Genomic DNA, 11,646 nt, shown 5'->3' with positions numbered 1-11,646 from the left:
AATAAAACCCAAAACCATATGGACTATCTCACATTATCCACACTACTAAATTAATTGTTCTCCTACTTGCTCCTCTCATACCATGAATTTTGTTTTCCAAACTCAAGTGACTATCCAAAAATGCCTTTAAAATTGACCAAAAAGAATCCCCACAACAATAACGTCCATGATAAAAATTAGTTGAGTTATGCAAAAACCACCTAGAGAGGGACGTGGCGAGTGAATTCGCTAGGGTTTCAAGCAGGTGAATTGGAACAAAAATGGTTGAATATGGAAGACTGACTATGATATGTAGTATGGCTAAATGCATGAGTATCGTTGGGAAATTTTTCATACAATCAACTCAATTCCTTCAATAGGCTATGGGTCACAAAGAAATTGTCGAGTGGATGTTAGAGCTCAAAGAAACATACCTAACAAGCCAAAAAAATGGTAAAAAGATAGGTGAGACAAGTCTGAGTCGAAAATCTAATTGGCACTAAAAATAAACAATGGCCAAGAAGGTTGAGTGCATGCAAGACATGAGGAGGAAAAGTCTGGCAAGTGCAGAATTGAAAGAGTTTGACAACGCTCGGGTCTGGCTACAAACACATAGAGGAAGGACAAAAAAAAACCAATGGCTCAAAATGGAGCAAGGCCAGAATTCAAACTCTGATACCATGTTAAACAATACAAATAATGGACAAAAAATTAAGATAAGCGTGAGATTACTCTATTCACAACGATATACATATAAATACAATGTCTAATGACCCTTGGTTTCCATATTCCAAGTGGTCTCTTGGACTCCATTCACTATTTTCGTTCTAGACCAACCCTTAATGGATTAGGTGTCAAACACTATGTGCCACACAGAGATCGTATGTCAAAGTTATTGACCCTGGGAAGTTGATGTTCCAACTAACCAAAACAGGGCCCACAAAATTTTGGTGCTTCATCTCCTAGGGTTACGTTTTTGGATGTTTAGGGTTTTCCATTATTTCACAATAATAAAAGAACTTTGAGCCTCATTGTAACAAAACTCAGAAGGCATGTAGTCGTCACATCTCTCAGAGATAAGCTACCATCGCTCGAGCTAGTTTGTTTCTCTTATGTATGTAAACATTTTTTCAACAATGGTTATTTATGAATTGAAGTTGTGTTTCGATGTATCTTTGTTTTTTGGTTTGAATCTGTATTTCATTTCGTTCCTTCATAAATATGGATCATGTTTGCTTAAATAGGACTCCGTCATTAGAGAAGTGGTGTATTATATTAACTCTGGGAGGATGTTAATTTGCTTCTGGATGTTTCGTATGCTTTGAGGGATTAATTGATTTAAGCTATAAATTATCATTTTTTGGAGGATTTTTTAGAGGGTTTGCAGTAAAATAATTAATATTTTTTGTTGTAATCAGATTATGGGTTATTATCGAATTTCCCTGCTACAAAATATCCTTCATAGATAAGGCTCCAAATTTGAAAATACAACTCTACAAGTTTGTTGTAGTCGGATTATGGGTTATTGTCGAATTTCCCTGCTAAAAAATATCATCTATAGATAAGGATCCAAGTTTGAAAATACAACTCTGCAAGTCATGCACACATTCTAAAGAGTGACCACACTAGACAGATCGAGGAGTGTGATATTTTTTATGCATGAAGGAGTTGGAGTAGCGTTGTGTTGTGTTATGGTATAATTTTTGTGCATAATCAACCACTATGGAATTAAACATATTTGGTTTGACAATATGCTATTTATTTGAACCTTTTTAAAGTTGTTTTTGCATCCCCTTAAGTAGCCAATCACCATGTTGTGGGGGAAAGTATCCAACTCGGAATGACCCTAACCCACTCTAAGGGTGACAGTTCCTTAGCAACAACTGAAAGCAAAGCTATCTAAAGTTTCTTCTTTATGACATGCAAGAGATAGAAGGGAGAGATCCACTTACCGATGTCTTGCGCAAATGGTCGATCCAATCTCCTTTGATTGCCGCTTGCTCCCAGCTCCAAGTCTTTTCACGGGCCCAGCTACACGAGATCCTGCAAACAAGACAAGGAAAGGAAACTACAAGAAGCATGCATGCATAACTGATTCAAGGATTAGCATAAATCAAATACGCAAGTAAGACAATACATCATTGAAACACATGCGAATAGAAGAACCTCAAATGCTTTATTAATATATGGAAGTAAGGTTCAGGCGGTGATACAACCATGAGAGGTCCAATCCAGCATCACCTTCCCGACGGAGAGAAATCTCTTCTTCACCTCCCTAAAGCAATCACCCAATGCTCACAACCGTAAACCAACAGCAATTCTTTGCACTAAATTCCGCCCTCCTGATCCCATGGGATGAGATCCTTATATAGAGTTTTGGAGTGAAGATAAGTCAGCTTGATGTGTGACTTGTTGTCCTCTTCGACTCCAGTTGTTCTTCAGTCCTTCACTCAGAGTTTCTGCCTTCCACTTGGAGTTTTAGAAGCTCTTAACTCATCATTAGGCGAATCTTATGATCAAGTGCCTTTTTGGAAGCTTCCTGGGCACTGACACTTTGAGAAAAAGATTCCTCCACATGTCCAAGTACGCCCAACGCAGGTAGCCTTTGTTCTACCTGCTATGCAACGCAGGTAGCCTTTATTGTACCTGCTATGCAGCGCAGATGCCTAGTGGAGCAGCTGCTTTGATCCAAAATTGACCTGTTTTTGAGTGTTTTTCAGTGGAGAACTGATTTGCAGAGCTGTGGTTTGCTAACCTTGTTCCTCTAAGGGTAAGAACAACATGTTTAGGGACTTTGGATCCCTTGGATTATTGACATTTCATGCTCCATGCTGTAAGGCACAAAAATGTCTATAACACACCATGTGTGAGTTTAAAAACTATTGATTGATCTAAAGTTGGAGAAACATACGTTTGAAAATGGCCAATCCTCTAGAAAAATCATATCTAAACAAAGCAACCAAATTGGATGGTGCTAATTATGTGAATTGGAATTTTAAAATGTGGACATTGATGGAAAGATACAATGTCTGGTCAATAGAAAAAGATGATGAAGTAAATCCAGAGACCGTTGCAAGAGCTACCACTGCATCAATTCAAGATTGGAAGAAGCGAGAGAATAAGGTGAAAGTCATACTGAGAATGTCTGTAAAATACAACATTATACTTCATATCATAGATTGCAAGACATTTAATGAGACCTAGACAACACTCAAATATTTCTATGAGTCAAAGAATACAGATCAACTTCTTTCCTTGAAGAGTAAGCTCGTTTATGTTAAAATGGAAGAAAATGAAAAAATCAATAATTAATTTCAAGAATTATAGACGTTAAATATAAGCTTGGAGATTATATAAAACAGTATCTAGCACTAACCTAGTCACCATAACCTTAAACAGAATGTTAGATGAGTATCAAATGTTCATCATGGGTCTTGTAGCAAGGGAGTGAGTTCTCACTTTTGATGAGTTGGCAAGAATACTCATGCAGGAGGAAGAAAGGTGAAATATCCTTAGACCTCAAAGCTCTTCTTTGGCACTAACGGCAAAAGGGAAACAACCTTCCAAAGGGAAGCCTTGGGAAGGTAATAAAGGAGGAAAGCCACCAATGGAAAGTCATCATTTGGAAAGTCACCATGCAAAGCTACAACAAGGTATGACATCTCCAAAGGTTAACGTTAGAGTTAAATGTCATTATAGTGACAAGTTTGGAAATTATTCCAAAGATTACATGAAAATGAAGTATCATGAGTCCAAATATAGAAACAAAAGGCACACTAGTCATTTTTTTAATAGATGAGAAACAATAAATGATGACTTCAAAAATTTTAAACTACTTATTTTAGAGGCTACATTGTCTACTGAAGTCACTTATTCAAATACATGGTTTGTTGATTTTAGAGACTCCATCCATATGTCCTTAAATAAGCATTGGTTTGAGAACTTTCATAAAACTAATAATGGTGTAAATATATATCCTGGAGATGATTGTTCACACTAAATTAAATGACATGGTGATATATTCATGACACTAACAAATTGTTATGTTAAACAAATTGACGATGTGATGTAGGTGCCTAGTATTAAGAAGAATATAATCTCAGTTTCTACAATAAAAAATTAAGGTTTGAAGGTATAATTTGTAAAGTCACATTGTGTGGTGAAATATATACAAGATCACCTCAAGGTTGTTGCAACAGGTATCAAAATTGGAGTTTTATATCATCTTAATGTGACAAGAAAAAGTCATCAAGCATTGGCATCCAAAACCATGACAACAGAAGTTATTTGGAGCCAAAGGTATGACCACATTAATTATCATGATTTATTGTTACTTCATAACTCAAGAATCATAGAAGGGCCTCCAATACTTAAGAATGAATAGTTTGCATGTGAAGGTGTGCATTAAGGAAAATGCATAAGGAAGAGTTCCCTGCTCATACAAATAGAATAAAAAGGGATATTCTTGAACTTGTTCATACACATGTTTATGGTCCTATGCACACAAGATCATCAGGTGGAGCATGTTATTTCTTGATCTTTATTCATGATTGTAAAAAATATACATAGGTCTACTTTATGAGAAAGAAAAGTGATGTATTTAAATATTTTAAAGAGTTCAAAACTCTAGTTGAGAAGCAAACAAAAAAATACATCAAGGTCCTCTAATCAAATCAAGGGGGAGAATATACTTCAAATGAATTCATCAAGTACTGCAAATCCCATGGAATTGTACAACAATACACGATACCACATACTCCACAAAAAAATGGAGTAGCTAAAAGAAATAACAGAACCCTAGTAGGATGTGCATGGAGCATGTTAAAAGGTAAAAATCTTACCAATGCCTTCTATGTTAAATCTATTACCACTGTTGTTTATTTGAAAAATAGAAGTCCAACTAAAATTTCATCATAAGACTCCTTTTGAAGATATTTACAGTGATAAACCAACAAAAAGCCATCTATGAATATTTGGAAGCAAAGCATTTTCTCATGTTCTAAAAGAAAATAAAAGAAAACTTAATGCAAAAACTATCAAGTCTATTTTCATTGGTTCTTGTTCTAATCGTAAAGCATATAAATAGTTTGATCCATACACACATAAAGTTTTTGCAAGAAGAGATGTGTTATTTCATGAGCATGCAGATGAAGGCCATAAGGAGAACATGTATGTTGTGTGGCATATTACTTATGATTATGATGATGTCAAAGAGGTAGCAAATTATAAGTAGGAACAAAAAGGAGAGGAAGAATCCAATGAGATGGACACCTCTAACGACCACAACACACCAAGAGGAAGAGATGATTCACCAAAGAGCAGTGAAGCACCAAGTAGGTCATCACGGAAAACTTGACCACCAATAAGATTTAAATATTATGTGTTAATGATTGGATTAATGGATGTCATGGAACCTTTGAATTTCAAACAAGCTAATGAACATAAAGAATGGATAGATGCAATGAAAGAATAATATGAGTCCATAATGAAAAATGATACTTGGGAATTAACAAAATTGCCTGAAAATAATGTACCCATAGGATCCATAGGGTTGTTCAAACCCGAATTTAATGTTAATGGATGTGTAGATAAATATAGAGCTAGGTTGATTTCAAAAGGTTACTCACAAAAAGAGGGAATTGATTATGAAGAAACTTTTGCACTTGTAGCTAAGCTTAACACAATTAGATTAATGATTGTATTAACTACAAAATACAAATGGAAACTACATCAACTAGATCTTAAATCTACTTTTTTAGATGGGGAATTAAAGGAAGAAGCATGTCTTCTTCAGGATTCATAAAGGAGGCTCAAGAGCACCTTGTTTGCAAATTAAAGAAAGCTTTATATGAATTAAAATAAGTACCAAAATATTGGCATGTGAAGATTGACTCTTTCTTTCTTCAAAAAGGTTTTATGAAAAGCAAGAGTGACCCTAACTTGTATATCAAGTCATATCAAAATGGGCATGTTGTTATGATTTCCCTGTATGTTGATAGTCTTATTATAACAAGTACTGATTCTAAGTTAATCGATGAAATTAAAAGACAATTGTCACTGACATTTTTGAAATGAAAGACCTTGGTCAATTGCATTAATACTTAGGTCTTGAAATATGGAGAAAATTTGGTTAAATATTATTTACAAACAGAATATATAAGAGAGCTACTCAAAAGGTTCAAAATGGATGAATGTATGGTAGTATCAATACCTTTAAAAGATAATGTCAAACTCTACAATGATGATGGGACACAAAAGGTGGATGGTACACTATATCGTCAGGTGGTGGAAACTAGACCAAATATGGTACATATAGTCAACATCCTAAGTCAGTTCATGGCCAAGCCTTTTGAAATCCATTAGAAAGCAACGAAGAGAGTCCTTCGATATTTGAAAGGAACTATTAACTTTGGTATTAAATATACTGATGATTTTGATGTTGAGTTGGCAAGTTATTCTGATCTAGATTGGGCGAGAAGTAATGATGACAAAAGATGAACCTCAAGATCTGGGATTGTGGCATGGAACAACAAAAAACAACTAGTTGTTTCTTTGTTATCCACTGAAGCTCAGTGCAAGGTTTTGTGCAATGCTACTTGTAAAACAATTTGGTTTAGGCGAGTTATTGAAGATGTGGGAGAAGTAAAAAAAATCACTAACAATTATCAAATGTGATAATCAAACCTCAATCATGTCTATGCCATGCAAGATCAAAACACATTGAGACTCACTATCATTTTGTTAGTGAAAAGATGCAATCCTACGAAATTGATATTGTTGGCAAAATTTGATGTAGGAATCAATTGGGTGTGGTAGAAAACACATTTCTCCATTTAAGGTGAGTGTGAATAATGGAGAAATCTAGAATCTCCTAATATTAGACTTTTTATGTATTGTTAGAGAATTGTTTGGACTGATTGTCCTAATTAGTCTTTGTTAGTTTTTAGATCCTATATTTTGGGATTTTGTTCAACTATATTGTAATCCTATATATGTAGTTGAGTGTTGGCTTTGGTCAATGTAAGTGTAAGTGAAGCAATCTCTGAGTGAGTAATTGTTTGACTAGTGAATTGCAACTCATCTTCAATCTAATAATTTTGTCTTCCATATTTTCTAGATATAATACGTTAAACCACTTAAAACCTAAGAAAAAAAATTGAAGTGCTTTCTATCGTACATAATCTCTTAAGTGTAATATGTGAAACCAATTAAAACCTAAGAAAATAATTTGAAGTGCTTTATAATTATGACCACTAAAATGATATGTCTATAATGAAAATGTAGTTCTTTGAAGCCAAAGTCATTTATGTTGCTCAGACAGTTAGTTGGTTCGAAACATCGACCAAATCCTAGCGATGTGATTAATCCGAAAGACTGAAATCAAAATTATAATGATATTATCATTAGTATTTAATTAAAGTTAATTTGTTCAATTATAAATCAATTTTCATTAATTATAATTATATGTCTAAATATAATTAAATAATAGTCAATTAATTCTATATATAGTGAATTATGCTCAACCACAATTAATCATAAATAAAATGATCAACTATGACCATTCATCTTTTACTAATCCTTTCATTATTTAATAAAGTATTTAATATAAGTTGAGAAACACCATTTTACACTTTTCATCCATCCATATTAATTTTAAAGATGGAAAATGACAACATATAAATAAGGTTATGCCATTTAATTTCTAAAATAAATTTCTTTATATTAATGCATCAATTTCAATAATAATAGTGATAAATACCTTCTGATTACATGTAATTATTGTTCTATAAACCATCTTGGCATGAAATCCAGATATATTTTGTTTTACCAGAAAAATATACATATTGTTTTTTAACCATTGTCAATTTTAACTAAAATTCAATTAAAATACTTTTTGGTCAACTTTATTTTTTATTATTTAAACTTGATTTTTTATTATAGATATAAATTCAATTCTGAACATTAAATTTATAAAAAATTCACAACTTAAACTTATAATAATAAATAAATAATTAAATATTGATTTAAAATAGTTCTATTTTTATCACCTCGAGATTCCAAAGGTCAAGGAAAAATGTCCCACCTAGTTACGTACCTACGAATGCTACAGTGACCAGCAATCATTTCTGAGCAAATTCCTAATAAATAAAGGTACAGTGACAGCAAGGAATACCTTGCTTCAAAAATCCATGTATTAAGACAAGTAATGTCCCAAAGTTGACGAGAAATAGATAATTATCACGACACTGTCTATATCCCGATGATTCTATTAATTTCTCATACACGTATTTCCATATAATCTCATCAACATGTTAATATTTTTTGATATTGGATTAATAGTATGTAATCTGTAAAGGTTAATATTGGATTAATAGTATGTAATCTGTAAAGTTAATATTGGATTAATAGTATGTAATCTGTAAGAAGGCTGCATAGTTTGCATTTTCTGTAATTTAATTTAATAAAATATTTTAATGTTATGATGTGTTATAAGTATTTTAAACCATAATAAAATCGTAAAATGAGTTATATGAATATGTGATTAATATTTTTTATTTTTTAATATAATTAAACATTTTTTAGTAAATAAATATCTTATATATATGTATATATAATTGACATTGAAAAATAATAACATGTTAATAATTATTTATTTAATATTGAATGATGACAATATTTTTATATAATGTTCATATTATAGTACACATGTCATGTCATTAGAGTATAGATTGATATAATGAGAGTTCTTATACACGGATCTCCACAGTCCCACCAACATGTTAATACCTTGTGATATTGGGTTAATAGTATTTAATTTGTAATAATATATTTAATGTTCCATAAATTGAGTGGCATCACATATATATATATATATAGAGAGAGAGAGAGAGAGAACTGTTATTTCAAATAAATTTGTTAATATTTTTTCAAATATTCAGAGAATTATTTTAGGTGGCTATGGTTTTCTTTTAATAATGGCGATGAGTCAGTCTACATTTGTAGATAACAGTTAGAGATAGCTGTCGACACCACTGGTTTGACAACTGAGTTATGATAGATTTTCCCATCTAAAAAAGAAAAGAAAAACCAAAAAACAAATAAACAAACAAAACAACCATTCTTTCATGTTTCAACTTGAACTAAATCATCCATAACCCACAGACACTGTAAATAAATCCATCAAGATGGTATTTGATTCCCTGGCTGGGTACTTTGTTCATCAAATATGACCTAACATAGTGCTGTGTTCATCAAATATAACATAGTTAACAATCTCTCAGAACCATCAACAATCTAAACAGACAGATATTTAACAATTTCACAGAACCATCAGCAATCTTTTTTAAATTATTAAAACAGATGGGCATTCATAATGTGAAAACCTTCGAATTTGAAGAGGTATCTAGTTTTGAAATTCCTAAATATTGTTCTATATTTTTAGACCATCTTTATTAAAGTAAGCTCAATTGTCTATAACCCTATTATGTAAATTATGAAATTAATTCAAATTCCCACAAAATTATTATACTCCCATCCTAAACCATTCGAATTAGAACATAAATATGATTAAAAGATATTACATTATATTACATAGGCCAGCTACTTTTTTGAACCCATCGTTAAAACAGTTCAATTAAATTAAGACTCGATTCACATTTGCAAAATTAAACTTACATATTAACTTTAAAATCAACCCATGACTCTACCACCAGCACTAAGATGTGCCTTTCTACAGGAGCTGTTCCACTCTTACTCAAAAAACTTTAATATGTTTTAATTCAATACGTTGTATATGTGGCACACCTGCAAGGGTAATGTTACATTATTAACACTCCAACCTATCCCAATTTGTGCTAACTATCAGTCCACTGGCATTGAAAAATTGGTTTCAATACTCATGATATGCCTGTGATTTCTGCAAACAAACGCAGCTCACAGAGAAAACAAAACAAACAGGAGCACCATATACACAGGAGATTACATATCAATACACAGAGGCATCCATAACATTACCAAGGTCATGCAGAAGGATTAGTATACAACTGTCATGAAATTAGTATAGGCTGCCTTCCAAATAAATAGATTAGCATGGCAGGCCCATGAGGCACATAGAATACAATAGAACAGAGTCTAGGAAAACCAGGGATCTTATTTGGGAATTTGCTAAATCACAAAGAGAAATGCCACATACTGATTTATTTCTACATACCGTTGGGTACACCATTATAGTCAATTGCATTTCTCTGTACAAGCTGGGGTGCAGAACAGTAAGAGGAAATGGATGTGAAATTCTGAAATCCTTCCCCGTTGGCTAAATTGGCATTCATGGGGTACCCGTAACCCATCGTTTCGTGAATCCAGATCTGTGTCTTGAGGAACTTGACGTACTGAATGGCCTCGTCCAGCATAGAGGCAGTGTCCATTTTAGTTCCGCCGGGAACCAGAGTCTGCAGAATTTTGAACTTCTTGCTAATCCTGTGCCTCCTATGGCGGGCTGCAACACTCTGAGGATCCACCGACAGCTTGTTCGTATTCTGTGAAACCTTTTGAGTTTTCTTCTTCTTTTTTGACGCAAATGAAATCTCCTGCTTGGAAACCGAAGCCGAAGCCGAAGCCCCGCTTGTGCAACCGCTGTCTGGTGTCGAATTGGGTGCATTATATTCTTCACTGAAACAGAGCACAGCGTTCGATTGGGTCGACATTGGAGCGTTGTGGAGGACATCGGGCAACAAAGTTGGGGTTCCGAGCAGAGAATTGAAATTCCCGCTGCTCTCAGATGGGAATTTCACATTATTGAAGAATAGCAAATCGTTATTGTTGAGGAGGGAATAATCTAAACCAGGCACTGAGAAGTCATAGGTTCCATACTCCATGCTATCCAAACAACCTGAAAAAGAGGAAGAGGAGGGGGCCCAAAAACTTTGAAGCGAAGGGGGGTGCGATCTCTATTTATCTGTATTTGCAGGGGTGGAAAGATAAGACGCCGTGTGTTAGTAAAAAGGAAGAATTAATTCAGAGGCTTATGTCAGCATATAAAAAGGGAAAGGGAAAGGGATAATCGCTGAACATTCTCGGCCCAAGTAACTTGGCTACCCTTTTGGCAACACAACATTGAGATCCATCCGCCAAACATATATGTTTCATGTCGGAATTATGGAGACTCTTAAACCTATATGTGACCTCACAATTAACATTTTCCAAATGGCGTTGGGTATTTTGTCTGGTCAATTTGGCCCTAAATTTTTTGGGATTTTTTTGGGTGTCATTTTTTTTAATTTATTTTTATATTAAAAATTATTTTAAAAAATCTAAACACTTTTAAATTTTAATTTAATTTTAAAAAAATTTCATAATTAAATTAAATTATACATTTCAAATATCTTTATAATAAATTTTTGTGTAAAAAATGGATAATCGAATTAAAAGTTTTTTACAATTTTAATACGTTAAACTAATTTAATGATAGAATTTAACTTTGACATTGATATGTCCCATCCTATATAATTTTCAATATTTGATGGTGAATTATTAATCAATGGACGGCCGATGAAATTTAAGGTAAATTTATTTGCCGTACAGTTATAATGAAATTTTGACGATGAATGGAATGGGTTAGTTCATATATACCATCCACTATAATTTTCAATATTTGATAGTGAAATTTAA

At 33.1% G+C, this 11,646-nt stretch overlaps 1 protein-coding gene across 1 annotated transcript; it reads right to left on the bottom strand.

Annotated features, from left to right (window-relative positions):
* Window positions 1–9,948: 9,948 nt before the first annotated feature.
* Window positions 9,949–10,966, bottom strand: LOC149162700 (uncharacterized). The gene has a single exon (XM_089435770.1). The coding sequence runs from the start codon at window positions 10,851–10,853 to the stop codon at window positions 10,182–10,184; it is 672 nt and encodes a 223-aa protein (XP_089291896.1). The 5' UTR covers window positions 10,854–10,966; the 3' UTR covers window positions 9,949–10,181.
* Window positions 10,967–11,646: the final 680 nt, after the last annotated feature.

Source organism: Pinus tabuliformis, chromosome 5_2 (genome assembly GCF_031772625.1).
Source record: "Pinus tabuliformis cultivar Carrire ecotype Pingquan chromosome 5_2, CPIR1, whole genome shotgun sequence".
Taxonomy (NCBI): domain Eukaryota; kingdom Viridiplantae; phylum Streptophyta; class Pinopsida; order Pinales; family Pinaceae; genus Pinus; species Pinus tabuliformis.
The sequence above is the reverse complement of the archived record's forward strand: the minus strand, read 5'-3'. Positions and strand labels throughout refer to the sequence as shown.

Bases quoted from the DNA above. Each gene is read 5' to 3' on its own strand.
- LOC149162700 (XM_089435770.1), bottom strand. From the start codon at position 10,853: ATGGAGTATGGAACCTATGACTTCTCAGTGCCTGGTTTAGATTATTCC.